The sequence below is a fragment of the Piliocolobus tephrosceles genome, chromosome 9, assembly GCF_002776525.5.
Source record: "Piliocolobus tephrosceles isolate RC106 chromosome 9, ASM277652v3, whole genome shotgun sequence".
Classification (NCBI taxonomy): domain Eukaryota; kingdom Metazoa; phylum Chordata; class Mammalia; order Primates; family Cercopithecidae; genus Piliocolobus; species Piliocolobus tephrosceles.
Genome location: NC_045442.1, coordinates 21,195,903 through 21,219,013, shown reverse-complemented (window position 1 = coordinate 21,219,013; position 23,111 = coordinate 21,195,903). Strand labels below are relative to the sequence as shown.

Genomic DNA, 23,111 nt, shown 5'->3' with positions numbered 1-23,111 from the left:
TATATCTTTTTACCCAGTTGCCAAAGTTAAGAGTCTGAAACATCTTGGATTCTTCCTTCCTTGCACGAGGCACGTAAACAGACAGCAAGACTCTGTCTTCCTTCACTAGACAAGGAGCTTTATTTTTGCTATTTTTTATCTTAATGTGATAGCCCATGGAAATTTTCCCTGATGTCCTAGACTAAGTCAGATCTCTTGTTACAGCCTCGTGTGTTTTCCTGTACTTTTATAGCTCTCACTTTGGATACTAATCTACATTGTTGAATGCTTATTTAATTGCTGCCTGTTCTTCTCTAGATGAAACTTCATGAGGGTTGGACCACTGGACCACACCCGGAGTGCCTATTGTAGCTCCAGGGTCCATCCCAGGGCCCTGATCCTGTAGCTCCAGCTGACATTTCTAGATGGATTCCTAGCTACTCCCTTTTTCTTTTTCTTTTATTTTCTTTTTCTTTTTCTTTTTTTTTTTTTTAGAGGAAGTCTCTCTCTTGTCCCCCAGGCTGGAGTGCAAATGGTGGGATCTTGGCTCACTGCAACCTCCGCTTCCCAGGTTCAAGCGATTCTCCTGCCTCAGCCTCCTGAGTAGCTGGGATTACAGGTGCCCGCCACCACACCCGGCTAATTTTTGTATTTTTAGTATAGAGGGGGTTTCACCATGTTGGCCAGGCTGGTCTTGAACTCCTGACCTCCGATGATCCGCCCGCTTTGGCCTCTCAAAGTGCTGAAATTACAGGCATGAGCCACAGCGCCCAGCCAGCTAACCCCTTTTTCTCGAACACACTGTCCTCTAGCTGCCCACCCAACTCTGCGCTGCGTTTTCTGACCTCCATGCCTTTGCTCAGGCTGTTCCTCCACTCTGGAATTTTCTTTTTTCTCCCTTACCCTCCCCAAATCATATCTTTTTGCCAAATGCCTACTTGTCTTAGAAGTCTGTATTGAAATACCATTTCTTCTCTGTTATCTTTCTGCTTAATACAGAACTGGTTGCTTCATTTCCCCCATGAATCCATTTCCTCCAAACTCATTATAGCATGTACATCATGGTATTATATGTCCATATTTTCCTTATGACCTACTCATACTCCAACAACCCTAGTGTGTGAGGTGCTTAAGAGCAGCTATTTCGTCTTAACTCACATCTACAGTATTTACAGACTACCTAGAACACATAGTATACATTCAGTAGAAGTTTAAACTCGATACTATAAAAAAGACATAAAACTGTACATATCATCTCTCCTCCATATACATACACAGATGGATGCCAGGAGGGTTACCAAAAACATAACAGTGGCAATCTCTGGGTGGGATTACAGATCCACTTTTCTTAAGTGTTTATTACAGTTTTGTATTTTCTCTTTTTTTTTTTCTGAGACGGAGTCTAGCTCCGTTGCCCAGGCTGGAGTGCAATGGCGCGATCTTGCCTCACTGCAACCTCTGCCTCCTGGGTTCAAGCAATTCTCCTGTCTCAGCCTCCCAAGTAGCTGGGACTACAGGCATCTGCCACCATGCCTGGCTAATTTTTGTATTTTTAGTAGAGACGGGGTTTCACCTTGTTTGTCAGGCTGGTCTCAAACTCCTGACCTCCACCCGCCTCAGCCTTCCAAAGTGCTGGGATTACAGGCGTGAGCCACGGAGCCCAGCCTCTTTCCTATTTTGTAAAATGTCTACAATGTAAATATACTATGATTTGGGGATTTTTAAAAATCAATTGACTAGCAAAGAGAACATTCCAGTGACCTCAAAATCAGCATTTATGGTCTCTTTAATTCAATTCATAAAGGTTTTGGAAAGAGTGAGGGGAGACTTGGACTTGGCCTAAACTTGGTCTTGTGTCTTAGGGAGGAGCGCGGAAGGGTATTTCCCAGAAGAACAATGACCTAATAAGTCACTGCTTCCCAGATGCCACGACTGTGTATGAGGTTTTCCAAAGAGGACTCGCTATATCTGGTAAGCCTGGTGGTCTGTCCTTGCCTGAAGAAGACAAGGTGGGGTCTGTGGCACATCTCTCTTTCTCTGTCTCACTTCTAAAACCCCAGCTATTTAGATGCAGTGATCCAAATAGAATTGCAACATGCAAAATAGGGGCAGCATTAGAACACAGTATCAGGATGGGTGTTGGAATCAGTGTAAGACAGACTTAGGTTTGAAGCGCGGTTCTTCCATTTCCACCTTCATAATCTTATGCAAACCACTTTGCTTCTCTGAATCTATTTCTCAACACAAGAAGAACGTCCTGCCAAAACTGTTGTTAAAGGGTCAAGGAGATAATAATAGAGGACAGTGTCTTTAACTCACTAGTACCTCATATTTGTTTAGAAACATGCCTTTCATTAATGCAATTCCCTGCATTTACAGATAGACAATCTGAGCCAGGACTAGCAGTCCAGGACTCCTGATGTTTTACATTGTCCTTGACTCTGATACCATCCTACTGGCCCAAGTTACCACTTCTTTGGACTTTTTCAGAGACTACCAAATGGGCTTTGACACATTCATTTGGAATACACCAAGCCTTAATATTTATATCTTATCTCATCGAACATAATGCCTGGCACACACACGTTTACTTTTAAAAGCTACTGGCTTATAGCTCTTTCTGTGCCTTTGGTCTTTTGGGTAACATTCTGGCCATGTAACTTTTATCCGTTCGTTGACTTCTGCGTGTTAACTAACACTAAGAGGATATTCATAGCCAACTCCTGTCAAGTGTTAACTATACAATAGCTGCTATACATATATTACTTCATTTTCCCTAAACCGTAGAGATTAGTTACCATCACTGCCATTTTTAAAGATGAGGACCCAGACTCACAGTTTCAAGACCATTACCAAGGTCACAGAACTAGAAAATGTCAGAGCTGATAGGAAAATCTAAGTGTGTCTGTTTGACTAGGTTGTTCTATTTTAGGTTGGCTCTGAAGTGTTTTATAAAAGTAGCTACTCCTCCAGACAATTAAAGATTTATTGTCAAGAAAACATCTATCTGAAGACTCCCCTGGGGCCTGTACTTAGTATATCTGGCTCCAAATCAGCATTTATTTATAGACTCCATGCAAATAACAAATAAAAACAAACCAAACATCAGTTTGTTTACTTCTCTGGCAATTTAAGATAGTATATGTCCAATACAGTATAATTTCCTTTGGGATTTTTTCTTTTTTTTTTTTCAGAGACAGGATCTTCCTCTGTCACCCAGGCTGGAGTGCAGAGGTGTGGTGGAATATAGCTCACTACAACTTCAAACTCTGGGACTCAAGCAATCCTCCCACCTCAACTTGTCAAGTAGCTAGGACTACAGGCATGTGCTGCCACACCTGGCTAAATTTTTTTTTTCTTTTTATTTTTTTGAGACGGAGTCTCGCTCTGTTGCCCAGGGTGGAGTGCCGTGGCACGATCTTGGCTCACTACAACCTCTGCCTCCCAGGTTCAAGCAATTCCTTGCCTCAGCCTCCTGAGTAGCTGGGATTACAGGTGCCTGCCACTGTGCCTCGCTGATTTTTGTATTTTTAGTAGAGATGGGGTTTCACCATCTTGGCCAGGCTGGTCCTGAATTCCTGACCTTGTGATCTACCTGCCTTGATCTCCCAAAGTGCTGGGATTACAGGCGTGAACCACCGCACCTGGCCTACACCTGGTTAATTTTTAAATTTTTTATAGAGACAAGGTCTCACTATGTTGCCCAAGCCAGTCTCAAACTGACTTCAAAAGATAATCCCCTCCCTGACTCCAGCCTCCCAAAGTACTGGGATTACAGGAGTGGGCCACTATGCCCAGCTCTAGTGATTTTCTGTTTTTAGGAGTTTTCTTTATTGATGATGTGTTGTCATTGTGACTAAAACAAGCCATTTAGCATGTGATATGTGGTCCATGAGATATATAATTTAGGATTTTTTAAAATACTAAATCCTAAACCAATACTGTTAAAATGGCTTCTCATGGAAGCAGGCACGAGAAATCTGGTGTGGCTACTTACATAGAAAAAATGATAGCTGGGCATGGTGGTGGTGCCTGTAATCCCAGCTACTTGGGAGGCTGAGGCAGGAGAATCGCTTGAACCTGGGAAGTGGAGGTTGCAGTGAGCTAAGATCGTGCCACTGCACTTCAGCCTGAGTGACACAGGGACACTGTGCCTCAAAAAAAATAAAAAAAGAAAAATGACACTTCTGGGCCTATCTGGGGTTGAATACATTAGCCTTAGCTAGTAGTTTGTTTATCTTGAGAATCACTTGGGGCTATTGTTTAAAATATATATCTTCTGGTTATACTTTAGGTTCACTGAATTAAATTTCCAGATAATGAGACCTAAAAATCCTCAGGAAGCTTTGCATTTTTAGCAAAGCTTCCAGGAGATTCTGCATACCAGAGTTGGAATTCTACTTAGTTTAGAGTGACAACTTTGCCAAGAATTTGTTAATGGATGGGCTCTTTGTAGATGGCCACAGCTTAGAACAAACAGGTCTGAGTTGAGTAAGTTAATGAAAGACTAGGCTGTTGTCTGGTCAGGCATTTGGCTAGTAGGTTGAAGCTGATCAAGTCACAGAGTTTAATGAGACCTGAGTTGTTGCCCCTTTGGGACAATTATTTGACTTGTTCCTTAGACACCAGCCTCTGCTAGCATTTTTATCAATCAAGAGGTAATAAGATACAGTATAATTCCTTCCTTCCTTCCTTCCTCTCTCTTTCCCTTTCTTTCTTTCTTTCTTTCTTTTCTTTCTTTCTTTCTTTCTTTCTTTCTTTCTCTCTCTCTCTCCCCTTCCTTCCTTCCTTCCTTCCTTCCTTCCTTCCTTCCTTCCATCCCCCCCTCCCTTCCTCCCTCCCTCCCTCCTTCTCTCTCTCTCTCTGTCTGTCTTTCTTTCTTTAGCATCTGGCTCTGTTGCCCAGGCTGGAGTGCAGTGGCACGATCTAAGCTCACTGCAACCTCCCCCTCCTGGGCTCAAGCCATCCTTCCACCTCAGTCTCTCAAGTAGCTGGGACTGTAGGCTCATGCCACCACCCATGGCTGATTTTTTATATTTTTTGCAGAGATGGAGTTTTGCCATGTTGCCCAGGCTGGTCTTGAACTCTTGAGCTCAAGTGATCTGCCAACTTCTGCCTCCCAAAGTGCTGGAATTACAGGCATAAGCCATTGTGCCCAGTCCCCAGTATACTTTCTTAGACATTCATCAGCTCTACTACTTGCTGAGTGAGCTTGACCAAGCTGTCTCAGTCCTTCATAATTCTTAGTACCATGCAAATGAGAATAGCTGGGAAGACGAGTTAATGTGCTTGGCATGGAGTAAGCATTCAATAAATGGTAGCTATCATTAGTGATTAATGTTAGTACAAATGATCTCATTGGTAGACCACCCAAGGCACACAGCCTGGGGATCAAGTGACTTCCACTCTGACAAAGCCATGCCTCAGGGAAAGTTAGTCTGAGATGTTACTTTTTAGGCTTTCATGCAGCTGTTTCAATTGGAAGCTAAAGTACTAACATTTTCTGTATACAGCCTCCTCATTCATTTTTATATCTCTTTAATCAGAGTGGGTCTCTCTTTCCTGCTTTCCTTCTTTTTTTTTCCATCACTTAGTCTGGGAGTTTACTTACTTGCCTCCAAATTCCTAGTAACTCTCTTTACGAATACTTCCTTTTGGCAAGACCTGAATTCCTCTTAGTAATTTGGCTAGATCTTCTCTGTACATTTTCCTGCCCTTCTACTTGTCTACTTATAATGGCCTCCTTCTGGCTTAGACGTGAGGGCTTCTAAGCCACTTAATGTGTTCTTCAGCCTAATATCATTACTTCCTTGAGTTAGCTTTAAAAACTGAGATGCCATTTAATCTTGTAAATGGATGTTCCCAAACTTATTTTAAGAAAGGCTGAGTAGTTCAGATGTTCAGAAGTTTAATTCTTTTATTGTCAAATGCAAGGTGTAAATTGGAAAAATACTGAAGACAAATACATGAGTATGTGCACACCTGGGTGTGTGTCTCTGTGTTTTTTACAAGCCTTAATATCTTAGAAGATACTCTCATACAAATGGGCAAAGTATGTGAACAAATAAGTCATGAGAGTAAATAAAACCTAACAAGGAAAAAGGTGCCACTTTACTAGCTGTTAAAGAAACTTAGACTACAGTAATAACCTTTCAAACCTATCAAACCTGAAAATAGTTTTGTTTTGTTTTGAGACTGAGTTTCGCTCTTGTTGCCCAGGCTGGAATGCGACAGTGCGATCTCAGCTCATCGCAACCTCTGCCTCCCAGGTTGAAGCAGTTCTCCTGCCTCAGCCTTCCCAGTAGCTGGGATTACAGGCACGTGCCACCGCGCCCAGCTAATTTTGTATTTTTAGTGGAGACAGGGTTTCTCCACGTTGGTCAGGCTGGTCTCGAACTCCCAACCTCAGGTGATCTGCCCGCCTTGGCCTCCCAAAGTGCTGGGATTACAGGCATGAGCCACTGTGCCCGGCCTTGAAGATAGTTTTTAAAGACGCTATTTAGCAGTCTATGAGAGTATGTTAAAACTTGATATGATAGGAGAAAAGTGAATTGTCACATCTGCTCAAGTAAGCAGTGTAGTCTAGGTATCAAAAGCCTGACTGTTCTGAGCCCCCATTCCCTTCCCTTATTACATTTTAGGGGCTCTATTCTAAGGAAATGTTCTAAATTTAAAAGGATCAATTTGAAAATACTTAGCATAATTTAAGGCGTCAAACTTGAAAACAATCTAAATACCCACGATGAAATAAAGTCAACTACAATAGAACCATTCATCGACTGGCCATTGAAACCACTAAGAGAAGAAATAATGACATGAAAATACTTATGTCAGATTAGGAGAGGAAGCAAGGTATCAAAGTATTATATTCATTCTGTACATGGGGAATGAACATAACTGTAAAACTATGCAAAAGGGCCATAGAATAATATATCAGTGTTAATAATGGTATTTGGGTGATGAGATTGATGACTCATATTTTATTTTTTTATATTTTTATGAGCATAGTTTTTATTGTAGGGAAATTCAATCCGAGATTGTTCAATACAGGCTGTTTGTGTTTACTTGTAGGCTTTTACTTGGTCACGTTTTGTGGGCTAACCCCATATGGATGGTTTTCTCTGAATATCTACATTATCATGCAGGTTACATATTCAACACTGAACCGCTCCTGTTTTATGTAGCATTTCCTAAATGTTTCAAGTATAATTTATAGGACTCTTCATCTTTGAGAACTCAGTGCTTTCTGACTTTGAATTTCCTGGACATATAAGAGAAGCTCAAATCCTCGTTGGACTTATCCTTTGTGTCTTGCCCCTTCTTAATCTCCTTTTAGCTTCCTTGGTCCAGAGAATTTGCAACTGGAGTTGATTTTCTTTTAATATTATGTTTTTAGACAATGGACCCTGCTTGGGATATAGAAAACCAAACCAGCCCTACAGATGGCTATCCTACAAACAGGTAAGTTGAGTCCATGGTTTTAGACAGATTCTTTCTAACATAGTATTCTGAACTACAGGATACGGTATTGGTCAGTTTTGAGTCTTGACCTCTTCTCCCTCTCTCTCTCACCCCATCTCTCTTTTTTGTAGGTGTCTGATAGAGCAGAGTACCTGGGTTCCTGTCTCTTGCATAAAGGATATAAATCGTCACCGGACCAATTTGTCGGCATCTTTGCTCAGAATAGGCCAGAGGTAACTATGTTGGAGCTAACTAAAGGAAATGAGTCAAGGTTAAGTTTAAACACTTCAAATGCTATTCCTCATCCAGCACTCCAACACTTGTTAATGCTTTACCAAAGCTATTGTTAAAATTTTCTAATGCTTATTCTGCTTGAAAGAGTTACAACTCAGAACCTACTTAATTTCTGGTTAAGTGTCTAGCACTGTCACCTAGGTGTTCGGACTTCTCTTGTTTCCCAGCCTATCATGCGTCATTTGAAGTCAGTCTGATTGTTACATGAGGAAAATAAGGAAGCTAGGAGGGACCGCCAAATAAGATCTTGAAGATATTGTGGGGAAGTATGTATTAGTATTAGAACTGAAACTTGCAATTTGTACTTGAACCAGTAAATTCAGCCATTCATTACTACTGAGTCTGGCCATAGACGTCTTTCCACAGTGAGCTGGAAGCAGATTTTGACGGTAAGATGACAGAATCAAGCTTCTCCAAGTTTTGATTAAGTCATTAGGCGCATTATCCCTCTGGGGAAGTCTTTTCATGCTTCAAATGCTCCCTAGAAGTACAGCATATGATACATACAACATACAAAATCTGTGTTAATCAACTGTCTGTGTTATCAGCAAGGCTTCCAGTCAACAGAAGCCATCAGTAGTTAAGTTTTGGGGGAGTTAAGTTCTATGTGGATCTTATTGCAAGTTTACAAACTGCAAGTCCCAGTTCTAATGCTAATACAAATATAAAAATATTCACCAATAATTTTAGGTGAATCTACATACTCTATTCTTGTCACAGTCAACCTCAGTAGAAAAAGGTTCCCTTGACTCTAGTTTAGGAACTTAACACCTAATCTGATACAGTTAATCCTTGAACAACATGGGGGTTAGGACCACCGCCTATTCAGTAAAAAGATCCACAGATAACTCCCCCAAAACTTAACTACTAATAGTCTTCCTTGCTGATAATGTAGACAGTTGATTAACACATATTTTTGTATGTTAGATGTATTGTATACTGCTTTCTTACAATGCAGTAAGCTAGAGAAACGAAAATGTCGTTAAGAAAATGATAAGGAAGGGAAAATGTATGTACTATTCATTAGGTGGAAATGGATCATTATAGAGGTCTTCATCTGAGTCATCTTTACCTTGAGTAGGTTGAGGAGGAGGGAGAAGAGAGGTTGATCTTGCTGTCTCAGACCTGGCAGAGGTGGAAGAGGTAGAGGAGGTAGAAAGGGAGGCAGGAAATATAGGCACACTCAATGTAACTTTTATTGAAAAAAAATCCACAAGCAGACCCTCACAGTTCAAACCCATGTGTTCAAGGAACTAACTGTATAGTCTCCTAGGACTGCCATAATCTAATACACAGACCATGTGGCTTACACAACAGAAATTTATTTTCTCACAGTTCTGGAGTCCAGGAATCCAAGATCAGAGTGTCAGTAGGTTTAGCTTCTTCTGAGGCCTCTCTCCTTGACTTGTAGACAACCACCTTTTCATTTTGTCTTCACATGGCCTTTTCTCTGTGCATATGTATCCGTCATGTCCCTTCTTCTTCACAGAAGGAAGGGATTAGGACCCCACCCTTATAAGTTCGTTTAACCTTAATTACTTCTCTAAAAGCCCTATCTCATATACTGTCACATTGGGCATTAGGGTTTCAACATGAATTTGGGTTGGGCCAGAGGAGGGGAGACAGGGAGACAGGATTCAGTCCATAACATCTACATTGACATTTAAGGCCCATCACTAGCAGATTCCTACCTACCTTTCCAGTTTTATTTCCTGTAGTCTTCACGCTTGCTAATGTGTACCCACACAATGATGTCATGCTATCTGTATTAGTTCGTTATCACACTGTTATGAAGAAATACCTGAGACTGGGTAATTTACAAAGGAAAGGGGTTTAATTGACTCACAGTTCTGCAGTGCTGGGGAGGCTTCAAGAAACTTACAATCATGGTGGAAGAGGAAGCAAACATGTCCTTCTTCACATGGTGGCAGGAAAGAAAAGAATAAGAGCAAAGGGGGTGGAACGCTCCTTATGAAATCAGATCTCATGAGAACTCACTGTTACAAGAACAATATATTAGTCTGTTTTTATGCTGCTGATAAAGACATAACCTAAGACTGGGCAGAAAAGGAGGTTTAATTGGACTTACAGTTCCACATGGCTGGGGAGGCCTCAGAATCATGGCAGGAGACAAAAGGCACTTCTTACATTACAGCAGCAAGAGAAAATGAGGAAGAAGCAAAAGTGAAATCCCCTGATAAACCCATGAGATCTCGCGAGACTTATTCACTATCATGAGAATAGCACAGGAAAGACTGGCACCCATGATTCAGTTACCTCCCCCTGGGTCCCTCCCACAACACGTGGGAATTCTGGGAGATATAGTTCAAGTAGAGATCTTTTTTTTTTTTTTTTTTCGTATTTTTAGTAGAGACAGGGTGTCACCATGTTGGCCAGGACAGTCTCAATCTCTTGACCTTGTGATCTGCCCACCTCAGCCTCCCAAAGTGCTGGGATTACAGGCATGAGCCACTGCACCCGGCCTCAAGTTGAGATTTGAATGGGTACGCAGCTAAACCATATCGAACTGTATGAGGGTAACCACCCCCATGATTCAATTACCTCCCACCAGGTCCCTCCCAAAACACGTGGGGATTATGGGAACTACAATTCAAGATGAGATTTGGATGGGGGCGCAGCCAAACCATACCACTATTCTTTGTTCATTCACTTCCTTCTTTTAATCTACCTCTCCCTCCATAACCAAATCCTACTAGTCCTCTAAAACCCTGCCCAGTTTTCATCTCTTTCCCACAAGCAGTCCCAAATAGCTTTGCCTCACCCTTGAAAGTGATCTCTGACACCTTAAAGCTCCTAATGCCTTCCATACCTCTTAGGGATGGAACTTACCACAGTCTGCCTTTGTATTCTGGTCTACCTTTGTATTGCAGTTGTCTCTGTGCCTTCCTTATCTCCCTTATTTAATTGTACTTTATAGCAGTGTTTGCAACTGTCCCTATGGCCCCACAGTGATTTTTTTTTTTTTTTTTTTTTTTTTTTTTACATAAAGGTCAACAAATAAGTAGTGCCAGCAATTTGGGAGGCCCAGGCAGGCAGATAGGTTGAGCCTAGGAGTTTTAGGCCAGACTGGGAAACATGGTGAAATCCTGTCTCTACAAAAAATACGAAAATTAGCTGGACATAGTGATGTGTGCCTATAGTTCCAGCTACTCAGGAGGCTGAGGTGGGAGAATCGCTTGATCTTGGAAAGTTGAGGCTGCAGTGAGCTATGATCACACCACTGCACTCCAACCTGGGCAGCAGAGTGAGGCACTGTCTCAAAAAAAAAAAAAAAAAAAAAAAAAAACAAAACAAGACAGAAAACCAGATAGCATTTGTTGGCTGAATGACTGAACTAGTACTCTTCAATGTGTCCTCAAGTCCTTACTTGAACTTCTCTCTGTACAGTGGATAATCTCTGAATTGGCTTGTTACACGTACTCCATGGTAGCCGTACCTCTATATGACACCTTGGGACCAGAAGCCATCGTATATATTGTCAACAAGGGTAAAATTTTGCTGTTACATTACAACTTGATTCTTCCTCAATGCTGAGTATTTCTTCAATTTATGCTGTTTTGTTTATTTGTTTGTTTAAGCAAACTTGAATGCTATGGTCAGAAAATGTTCAAATCTTTCTAGTTTTGTAGTACTTAGGATATAATTTTCAGGAAAGCTACAAAAAGCCCATGAAACAGAGATACACAGAGATAGAAGTTTCAATGACATGCTTCAAGGTGACATCGTATGATGATATAGAGACAAGACTACTTACTCTGAACATACTAGATAAAAGCCCAGACAATGAGCTTAATTGACTAAATCACAGTAAAGCTACAGATTTAATTTCCTACCTTTGTAAATCCAAGTCAGTACAGTTAACCAGCATGTACCAATGTCCATGGTGAGTCTGCAGAAAATAATTGTCATTGCTAGAGAAACAAGTCCAAATTTGATGGGCAAGTAACAGCGCTTTCACATATCCAACATGTTACCTTCTGTCATGGGACTAGTAGATTAAGTGAGTAGGTCCATTTGCACAGTAAACATAATTTGAAGCTTTGTGTAAACATATATCAAAACAAATGCTAACATTTAGAATTGTAAAATACTTGTCAGCTAAAAATCCTATTTGCCCCCTCCTGTTTCTTCTATTCCCTACTATCCTCCTCAAAATAAAACACGTTGATAGAACCACCCCTCAGTAACCTGTTTAGGTTATCTGAATGACTTCTTAAGCAGAAGGAATTTTGTGGTTCCTCTAGTAACTGTAAAATCTGCTGTCATAGTTCAAGAACATGACGTGTTTCTGTTTCAGTTAAGTTCATTTATCATCAATGGAGTATTTCAGGTTGTACATTATAAATCTGATTTGCAGGTGTAATCTCCTTGTCAGCTCTGAAAACTTTTCAAACCTCTTCCTTCTTGCAAGGCAATCAGGTACTTAGCAGAGAGGGGGAATGATCTCTGGTTCTATTTTGGCTTTCAGCTGATATTGCCATGGTGATCTGTGACACACCCCAAAAGGCATTGGTGCTGATAGAGAATGTAGAGAAAGGCTTCACACCGAGCCTGAAGGTGGTCATCCTTATGGACCCCTTTGATGATGACCTGAAGCAAAGAGGGGAGAAGAGTGGAATTGAGATCTTATCCCTATATGATGCTGAGGTATGGATCTGAAATTTATCTTGTGGCTCCAATGCTGGTCCAACACCTTGGGCAACTTGCAAGATACCTTCACAAGAGGACAGCGTTCTTGTTCTCCAGGGTTGGCATGTGAGGAGTAAATTAGACTCATGCTGTGAAGCTCTGAGAATAATTTCCACAAGACAACTTTGAAACTCATGCCAGGAGAGGACAAAGTTCTGTGGCCAGCTGCATGGTCTTCTAAGTGGATAATATATAAATAGGAGTTCAGTAATAGTTAAAGGAGGTGGCTCCTGGAGCCAGGCTGCTTGTGTTCACATGCCAGCTCCACATCTGTTAGTTAGGCAACCTTGGGCAACCTCATCTCCCTTTCCTTGGTCCATAAAATGGTGATAAAAATAATCCCTACCTCACAGAGGTCTTGTAAAGAGTTAGATTAATTCATATATGTAAATTTCTCAGGACAGTGATGTGTATGTAATAAGCTCTGAAAATGTTAGCTGTTCCTTTCTTTCAAAAAAGATTTAGTTATGGCGCTAGATGATTGAAACTTAAGAGTACAATGGGAAGTTTGAACATGCAATCTACCCTCTGTAGGTAGATGATTTTCTAGAGAAATCTTATGCTCTTCCCTGGGACTTCCATTGTTCCTGAATGTTGGCTTCTGGTCCTAATCCAGGTTGGAATTTTGCTTATATTCCCATAGAGATGTTCTCATGCAAAAGGGAGGGAGAGGGACACATTTATCACAGTCTGTCCATCTCAACTGATGTCTTTCTTTCTTGGTTTTCTGTTCATATAGAACCTAGGCAAAGAGCACTTCAGAAAACCTGTGGTAAGTTTTCTTCTGCCTGAATTTGAGCCTTACCATTGTCAGCTCTCAAAGTTCATGGTAGAATAAGCCCTTGTGCTTCCTCCTCCAGCCTCCTAGCCCAGAAGACCTTAGCATCATCTGCTTCACCAGTGGGACCACAGGTCAGTGCCCATGAAGCTGAACCTTAGACCCCTGGTCAGCCAAGAACATGGTTTCAATTCTTGGCCTCTGGTAGGCTGGTAAATATTCCCTCTAACGAGCCCTATCCTTAGGGGCTCACAGCCTAAGGCTTCTAAGTGTGAATTCCCAGATGGAGAAACATAAACATGAGTAAATAAACTTCATGTGGTATACTGGGAACTGTTTACATTCAATAGATTTCAGGGGTCTTAAAGATGACGTCAGAAAGTCCTTTCCTCTGCCCCCACCAACCCACCACTCTCTTGATTTGACACCATTGGGATTGTTTCATTCAATCAAGATAACTCAGTGATAGTTCTCCATAGAGGGCTTCAACCCCACCCTACATCCACCCATCTGTTAGAATGCTTAATAGTTTTTAATGTGGTCCATCATGGTCTACAGTTATATTCATTCTAGTATGGCCAGTTTATAGTGTTTATAACCATATTACTAGATAATATTGGTAGATCTGGAATTCCAAACATATAAACAGCACAAGATGTGGGGCGAAGGGAGAAGGAGGGTTAACTTGAATTTTTCTTTGCAGCTGTGCATCTATCTGAAATCGTGGCTGTGCTCCGTGTAGTAGTAGAAGGCCAATGATGCATTCAGCAGTAGAATCTCCGGGGGAATTAATTATTCCTAAACAGAGGCATATACCATCCACAAAAAGACACAGTGACAGGAAATGCTCTTGGCCTTCTGGAATAAAACCAATTGAATCTAGTTTTTTTTCAAGGCCAAAGGCTACCTATTAGTTACATAAAGTATCTTTCTCTCCACCTCTTATTTCCTACAGGTGACCCCAAAGGAGCCATGATAACCCATCAAAATATTGTTTCAAATGCTTCTGCCTTTCTCAAATGTGTGGAGGTCAGTGGTCAGTTGAAAAAGAGGCTCTCATTAAAATGTGAATCTGTCATAAGATTTTTATTTTTGAAGTTAGAGCAGGCAGACACACATACATACACACACACACACATACAGAGACACGTTAAAGGCCTGAGTGTGGACAAACACCAGTGTGTTATCTACAGGACTGTACATTTTCAAGCCTTGGTCTTTTAGGATCACTGTAAATTTCTACACTATATGAAGTTCAAGGCATCTCAGATCTACACAGTGTACCACCTATACAGCTGTCTGTGGTAGTCCTGGGAGGAGGTAGTTTTAAAAACTCCATTGGAAATGAAAATTGGCATGAATCTCATGTTGCCTTCTCTTGCTTCCCTGGCCTACATAGCATACTTTTGAGCCCAGTCCCGAAGATGTGACCATATCCTACCTCCCTCTGGCTCATATGTTTGAGAGGGTTGTACAGGTGAGTGTTCTATGTTCCTAGCAGTATGTGGCAAAGGGGGTCCTGACTTGCTATCACATGTTTATTCCGAAGGCAGCTACACAGTATTTACTGTCCTTTTTCTGGTGTGAGAGGCGCAGGCAAGGAGTTGGCTCATGGGAGCTCTAATCGTGGTATGACCCTTCATTTCCTGCAGGGTCTTCCTCTGCTAAGTCTGCATGTGTCCGGGATAGTACTTGCTTCTGCCTTCATAGGGGTGTGTGAGTCTAGTGACATCATAGCTAGGAGCTTACTATCTGCCCTTAATTCTGAGCTGACACAAGACATTGTCTTCTTTTTAAATTTTATTTTGGTTAGAATTTTTGAAAAGATCTAGGATTAGAGAAAAGGAAGTTCCCCACAGAGGATCAAGGAAGGAGCATTTGATCCACATAAGGGATGAGATGTCCCCCGTGGGAGTTTTTGCACCACACCAGAGTGTGTAAGGTGGTGCTGTCAGCATTGTGTGCACTGGAGGAGGTCTACTCTTCTGTGAGTGCACTCCAGGCTTTTCAGGCTGTTTTGAGGCTGATTTGAGAACCGAGAGCCATGTCAGCCTTTCAAAAACACAGGTGGTGTGATTGGAAAGTTCTCTCTCTGCTCCTCACTACCCCCAAATGCCTCTTCAGCCAGCTCATGGTTGATGCCTAAAATGCCAAAATGCGAGATTCAGTTCTTTGGGCTAAAGTAATGATATCTGATTCATAAAAAATCGATTCTAAGAAACCTTAAAAAATATTTTAATGTAATTTATGAAATTGGGCTGGTCTTACGATTGAAGGCAGGTTCTGATTTAATTGGCAGTGCTTTCTTAGTGCCACATAATGAATTGCGTCTTACAGAGGATGATTATCTTAGATAATTCTTAGACAACAGTATTGTTGTCTAACATACTGCTTAGATTATCTTAGACAACACAGACCTGTGGTGGAGTCTGGGGGACCACAAAGTCTCAATATCTGTCTTATCTGTCATGCCACCACAGCAGAAATAAATGTTCATCCTTTTTTGGGGGAAGGTTCTCAGAGTCCTGAATTGGCGGGGAGGTGCTGTGTAAGTAAAGTGTCTGTGTGCCTTAGCCCACTTCCCAAATTCCTTCCTAGACAGGTCCCCACTAAAGGGGTTGTTTGCCTCTAAGCTCTATAATTTGGTTCTGTTTTCAGACTGTTGTGTACTGCTGTGGAGCCAGAGTTGGATTCTTCCAAGGGGATATTCGGTTGCTGGCTGATGACATGAAGACTTTGAAGCCCACATTGTTTCCCACGGTGCCTCGAGTCCTTAACAGGATCTACGATAAGGTACTAACTTTCCGCTGAAGGGATTGTCTGTGACTTGGGCCTGCATGAAGGAACTCTATACTACTATGAGATTTACTCCACCTCTACCTCCACCCTCTACAAATATCTACGTAAAGCCATGTTTACAGGTCAAGCTATGAAAAACCATTATAAATACAATCCCCGCCAGGTACAGTGGCTCACTTCTGTGATCTCAGCACTTTGGGAGGCCAAGGCAGGCAGATTGCCTGAGGTCAGGAGTTCAAGACCAACCTGGCCAACATGGTGAAACCCCATCTGTACTAAAAATACAAAAATTAGCTGGACGTGGTGGTGAGCGCCTGTGATCCCAGCTACTTGGGAGGCTGAGGCAGGAGAATTGCTTGAAGCCGGGAGGCGGAGGTTGCAGTGAGCCAAGATCATGCCACTGCACTTCAGCCTGGGCAATGAGCAAGACTCCATCTCAAAAAATAAATAAAAATAAAATTAAAAAATGAAAAGTAAGTAAGTACAGTCCCCTTTTCCTTGAGCAAGATGACTTGGACCTGATCTGAAGAAAGAGCTTGACTCAGAGACTTGGGGAGCCCCTCAGGGTTCAGCAGACATCTGGGGAAGCTGTTCCCTTGCTGAAGTGCCAGGCCTCATGATACACATTTCAGAGGCATCCTCTCATTGAATCCTCACAAAATCATAGTAAATCATACTTACACCTATTATTTCTAACTTATGATGAGGAAAATGAGCCTCAGAGGTTAAATAACCTGCCCAGAGTCACATTCAAAAGGGGTAAGGCAGAATCAAGCTTTCAGTAATCATGTTAGCGAGTCATGCTGATGACCAACACTGCTCTATTTTTCATTAGAAATTACAGAATGGTGATTTCTGTAATTCTGTCTTCCTCTTGCATTCATTAGCTGAGATTCTTCCATAAAACCTGGTGAATATTTGATTATTTTTATTTATCAATCTTCAGAAAAATGGATTTGTGTCTCAGCAATCTTCAAAAGTAGCCAATGAGATTTTCTCTGTGTATTTTTAGGAATTCATAATTTTCAGATTTGTTTTTTAAATTTCAGTCATTCTTTTTTATTTTATTTTTTTGAGACAGAGTCCCACTCTGTCACCCAGGTTGGAGTGCAATGGCACGATCTCGGCTCACTGCAAGCTCCGCCTCCTGGGTTCAAGTGATTCTCTTGCCTCAGCCTCCTGAGAGCTGGGACTATAGGCATGCACCACCACACCCATCTCATTTTTTAAGTATTTTTTAGTAGAGATGGGGTTTCACCATGTTGGCCAGGTTGGTCTTGAACTCCTGACTTCAAGTGATCCACCTACCTCAGCCTCCCAAACTGTTAGTCTTTCTTCTTGATCTTCTAATTGCCGCATCCTGGCAGTTGGAAACCCTCATCAAGTTGCTCGGGTGACCTTTTGACAATACCCCTGTAGCCTCTGACAGCTTCCTTGGTTTCTGGCACAAGCTGTCTCAACCTCATCTTGTATATTTCTCACCCAATTTGTTAGATTGTCAGATTGCTTCAAGGAGCTGTCGAAGCTATATGAACCCAGGCAATATAGTATGTGATGATTCCTCAGGCTGGGATCCGTGAGGAAGTAATACATGGCCATTCTCCACATACTTTGGAACCCTCCCCCACCTCTGAGATTTTAACACTTCCTTTCACTATTAGGACTCTCAGCAGATGCTAAATGGGCTCCGGTGACAGGGCAGGCGGTGTTCTAGCAGAATTGATAACAATTCCAACAGTTTCTTACCATGCTATGCAATTATTAGATTTGGTTCTTATTATGGTTTTTGTTCATATGTTGTTGTTGTACATTTTTTTATTTTTCAGAGATAGTTATTGTGTAGTCAATACCTAATACACAGTTCACTTTCTGAATGTATTTTTAAAATGAAGGACTTTATTAGCACAGGTCTCTAATACTAACTCTTTGTCAGTGACTTGTTGAGGGAGGGTGAGTCTTGTGAATGTTGAAGAAAGATAAATCTCTTTTAGATGAGGGAGGTTTCAAGAATGACATGATGCAGGAAGCATTTGAGCATGGATCTTGGAGAGAGATTATAACATATTGGTACAATGATAATGTTATAGGCATAAGAAAATGCTTATGTCCTAGAGCTCAATTTACATTAGAAGATAAAAATTATCAACCTTGCTTGGCTGGAGGCCCAAAAATGGGGGTGTAAACATGGAAGATGGATGGAGAGGGATTCTCCAAATTTTGAACAAAGAAAAGACTTCAATTGCCTTGAATCTGACTTCCAGTAGGGTGGAATCTTGAAAGCCAGATATGGAGTTCAGGACTAAATTTTGGAAATAAGGGGTCACTTTGAGTTGTACTTGGGGAAGCTCTCCTTTGGCAGGAGTGTGGTTGTTGGAACATGTGGTCACAGTGAGGCCACAGTCAGGGAGACCAGGGAAATCATGTGAGCTGGAAAAATGGTGTCAGAATTAAGCTCAACGGGAAGAAGTCATTTTAGTAGGAAGAATTAAGCCCAGCCGGGCACGGTGGCTCAAGCCTGTAATCCCAGCACTTTGGGAGGCCGAGACGGGCGGATCACAAGGTCAGGAGATCGAGACCATCCTGGCTAACACGGTGAAACTCCGTCTCTACTAAAAATACAAAAAAAAAAAGGAAAGAAAAATTAGCTGGGCATGGTGGCGGGTGCCTGTAGTCCCAGCTACTCAGGAGGCTGAGGCAGGAGAATGGCATGAACTCAGGAGGCGGAGCTTGCAGTGAGCCGAGATCACGCCACTGCACTCCAGCCTGGGCAACAGAGTGAGATTCCGTCTCAAAAAAAAAAAAGAAAAAAGAAAAGAAAAAGCAGATTCCTAGGCTGCCCTTTGACCTATTAAATCAAAAGCCCTAGAGGTGGTGCCCATTGAGCTGTTGTTTTTTTTTGTTTGTTTGTTTTAAATCTAGTACCCCCCAGGTGACTTTGTAGGCAGTTCCTCTTTGTCTCAGTTGTCAAGTTGTTTCCCAAGGACTAAAAATTGGGGCAGTAAAGGGGAGGACTGCAGCTTTGCATTAAGTTCACTTCTTTCTGAGCATGGCCATAATTCTCCGGGCTCATCATTATTCGCAATCCAGTTCATGAGTGTGAGACTGTGAGACCACTTCCTTGTGAAGCTAGAACACACTGTTTCTTGCTCACTAATGGCCTTGATGAGTATCTCCAATAGGTTTCCAACTAAAAGGAGCTATCACTCTGCAGGTACAAAATGAAGCCAAGACACCCTTGAAGAAGTTCTTGTTGAATTTGGCTGTTGCCAGTAAATTCAAGGAGCTTCAAAAGGGTATCATCAGGCGCGACAGTTTCTGGGATAAGCTCATCTTTGCAAAGATCCAGGTAGGTTGGGCAAGTCCCGGACTGAAGCAGGCAAATACCTGGGCTGCCTTCTGACTCCATAGACTTTGCTTTTCTTCTGTTGCTTGAGCGTCACTTTAACTAGAGATCCTTTCACACTTTTTGTCCACTGCTTTTTGAGATCTTTCTTGTACTACTTTACTACTAAAGGGAGTAGGTTAAAAAAAAAAAAAAAAAAAAAAAAAGGCGGGCTGAGTGTGGTGGCTCACACCTATAATCCCAGCACTTTGGGAGGCCTAGGTGGGCAGATCACCTGAGGTCAGGCATTCAAGACCTGCCTGACCACCATGGTGAAACCCTCTCTCTACTGACAGTAGAAAAATTAGCTGGGTGTGGTGGTGGGTGCCTGTAATCCCAGCTACATGGGAGGCTGAGGCAGGAGAATCGCTTGAACCCAGGGGGTAGAGGTTGCAGTGAGCTGAGATGGCACCACTTCACTCCAGCCTGGGCAGTAGGGCCAGACTCTATCTCAAAAAAAAAAAAGAAAGAAAAGAAAAATATTTTATTTAGGTTCTAGCACTCTCTCTTATTTTCTTTGGTGGTCTGTTGAGATTATAAGCAATTTGAGGGGCTGAAGAATACAAATTATTTGAGAAATATATGGCTTCCGGTCCCAGCTATAGATAGTGATGACAATAATAGCTAACATTTTAAGTGCTTTTCTACAATCCAGACTGTATTCTAAGTGCTTTGTAAATTAACGTGAGAATTGATATCAGTTTAATTCTCGTAACAATGCTGGACAGGCTATTATACCCACTCTACAGTGGAGGATATTGAAGCCAAGAGAATAGGTTTTAGTATGTCTTTTGTTTCCATTGAACAGGCCAGCCTGGGCGGAAGGGTTCGCATAATCGTCACCGGAGCTGCCCCCATCTCCGCTCCAGTCATGACATTCTTCCGGGCAGCAACGGGATGTCAGGTAAGCCAAGCACCTTCTTTGAAAATAGGCCAGTTTACTTTTGCACAAACAAGTTCACTGTTTAAATAAAAATGAAAACAACTAAAAGGTACCAAAATGAAAGTCACCTAAATTCTCAAAATCCAGAGAAAATATTCTTCTAATCATCTCTTCAGGCATCTGTGTGTAGAAACTTTCATATAAATAAAACTAGTGCTCTAAAACACTTGTTAACATTGCTCCTTGTCAAATAAAGCTCAGCATCATTTTAATGATTTCTCAATAGTTTATTGAATGTAGTTGACCCTTGAACAATGCAAGAGTTAGGATTGCCTACCCCCACGCAGTCAAAAATTCATGTATAATACTTGACTCCCCGGCCAGGCGCGGTGGCTGGTGCCTGTAAGCCCAGGTACTTTGGGAGGCCTGGGCAGGCAGATCACGAGGTCAGGAGATAGAGACCATCTTGGCTAACACGGTGAAATCCTGTCTCTACTAAAAATACAAAAAAATTAGTCGGGCGTGGTGGCGGGCCACTGTAGTCCCAGCCACTCGGGCTGAGGTGGAAGAATGGCGTGAACCCAGGAGGTGGACCGTGCAGGGAGCAGAGATCGCGCCACTGCACTCCAGCTTGGGCGACAGTGCGAGACTCCGTCTCAAAAAAACAAAACAAAACAAAACAAAACAAAGAACTTGACTCCCCAAAAACTTAACTACTAGTAGACTACTATTGACTAGAAGCCTTACCAATAATATAATTAATCAACACATATTTTGTATATGTATTATATACCGTATTCTTACCATAAAGGAAGCTAGAAAAAAGAAAATGTTATTTAAAAAATCATAAGGACGAGAAAACATATTTACTATTCATTAAGTGGAAATGGATCATTAGAAAGGTTTTCATCCTCACTGTCTTCATGTTGAGTAGGCTGAGGAGGAAGAAGAGGAGGGGTTGGTCTTGCTATCTCAGGAGCAGCACAGACAGAAGAAAATCCACCTATCAGTGGGGCTGTGCCGTACAAACCTGTGTTGTGCAAGGAAGGGTCAGCCGTACTCAAATAACTAATCTCCTGTTAATGGACACTTGAGTTGCTTATGATATTTTTCATTGTTATAATCAATTAATCATTAATCTAGAATAAATCCACGCAAGAAGGGATTACTATGTCAAAGTGTATGTCTGTGTGTGTGTGTGTGTGTAATAGTGTATATTATCAAACTTTCTTCCAGAAAGATGTTTTTTACACGTTTCTGCAAGTATACGAGGCCTTATTTGCCCACGCTCTTGCCAGTGACAGACTTTATCAGTCATTTAGGTATTAGCTAATCAGATAAATGAAAAATCTTATTTTGTTTCTTTTATTTACACCAAACATCTTTCTATCGCTTACTGACATGTATATTTCATCCATGAATTATTCTATTACTTCCTTATAGAAAAACAGGCAAAAGATAATTTGGTCTTTTTTATATTTCTAAGAGTTTTTCACAGAGTAATACAGGTTGAGTATCTCCCTATTTGAAATGCTTGGGACTAAAAGTGTTTTGAATTTTGCATTTTTTTTTCCAGTTTTGGAATATTTGCATTATAAAACAGTTGAGCGTTCTGAATCTGAAAATCCAAAATCTGAAGTGCTCCAAAAAGCATTTCCTTTGAACATCATGTTGACACTCAAAAGGTTTTGGATTTTGGAACATTTTGGATTTCAAACATTTGGATTAGAATAGTCAACCTGTAATATTAACTTTTGTCATATTGGAAAGATTTTCCTAGTCTCATCATTTTTGCCCTGTGTTTTGCCATATAAAAATTTCTAATGTTTTTATAGTTAAACTAAATAATCTTTTATATTTGTAGGTTTTAAATTGCTTAGACAGGACTTCCTAACCCCTGATATTTCATAAGACTGTTTCACCCTTATTTTCTGGCAAACTTACCATTTTCCATTTTTTCCATTAAGTCTCAGTTCCACCTGAAATTTGTGCAAGTGCTTGGTCATGCTTATTGTCTCAATTTTCACCCAGATAGATAGTTTATTCATTCAACCAACCATGCAGAGCATGAACAAAACAGGCACAGACTTTTCCTCATGAGTCCCCTATCTGTATAACCACAAGCAAAAGAGACTCCAGATTGATGCCAAGGCCTGAGGTCCTGTAGTCTTTCAAATTAGTATCCTCTTAGCCATTTTTAATACTGTCCTTTCCTTAAGCCCCTAAAACCAATAGATCGGCAGGTCCTGTTGCTAACCCCCTCCCAGAAATGTCTTCTTTAAGCCTTCCTTTGTCTCCCAATTCTGCCTATCACAGGCCACACCCCCCACTGCAGCAGCCCGTGAACTTGTTTCCTGCCCCCAGCCTCTCTCCAATCAAGAATATCTTCTATACCAGGGACTGGCAAATTGCGGCACAGGCTAAAACTAGTCTGCAGCCGGATTTTATTTTTAAAATATTACTGAAATACAGCTACATCCATCCATTTACATATGGACTGTGGCTGCTTTCGTGCTATGTTGGCAGAGTCAAGTTTTGAGTCAGATACCAGATGGCTCACAAAGCAGAAAATATTTACTATCTTGGCCTGTACAGATAAAGTTTGCCAACTCTTGTTTTATATCACAATGGGAACTATTTCCCTTAAAAAATGCTATTCCCCTTCTTCAGTTCCTTCAGTGATACTCCATTGCTCAGGTTCAAGTTCAATTGCTATTGGGTTGACCATCACTTAGTGAATAACTTACATGTTCCCACCTACTTGAAATGCTGCATTTTCTTTCCTTTCCTTTCCCTTCCTTCCTTCCTTCCTTCCTTCCTTCCTT

At 41.4% G+C, this 23,111-nt stretch overlaps 1 protein-coding gene across 2 annotated transcripts in view; it reads left to right on the top strand.

Annotated features, from left to right (window-relative positions):
- ACSL5 (acyl-CoA synthetase long chain family member 5) overlaps window positions 1–23,111 on the top strand; it is a 58,770-nt gene that overhangs the window by 28,173 nt on the left and 7,486 nt on the right. For both annotated transcript variants that reach the window (XM_023206613.2, XM_023206614.2), the window contains 12 exons: window positions 1,842–1,950; window positions 7,376–7,440; window positions 7,572–7,673; window positions 11,143–11,242; window positions 12,224–12,402; window positions 13,184–13,216; window positions 13,305–13,356; window positions 14,178–14,251; window positions 14,622–14,699; window positions 15,881–16,015; window positions 19,233–19,367; window positions 20,212–20,307. In XM_023206613.2, the coding sequence (XP_023062381.1) occupies window positions 1,842–1,950; window positions 7,376–7,440; window positions 7,572–7,673; window positions 11,143–11,242; window positions 12,224–12,402; window positions 13,184–13,216; window positions 13,305–13,356; window positions 14,178–14,251; window positions 14,622–14,699; window positions 15,881–16,015; window positions 19,233–19,367; window positions 20,212–20,307 (1,158 nt within the window). The remainder of the gene's footprint in view (window positions 1–1,841; window positions 1,951–7,375; window positions 7,441–7,571; window positions 7,674–11,142; window positions 11,243–12,223; window positions 12,403–13,183; window positions 13,217–13,304; window positions 13,357–14,177; window positions 14,252–14,621; window positions 14,700–15,880; window positions 16,016–19,232; window positions 19,368–20,211; window positions 20,308–23,111) is intronic.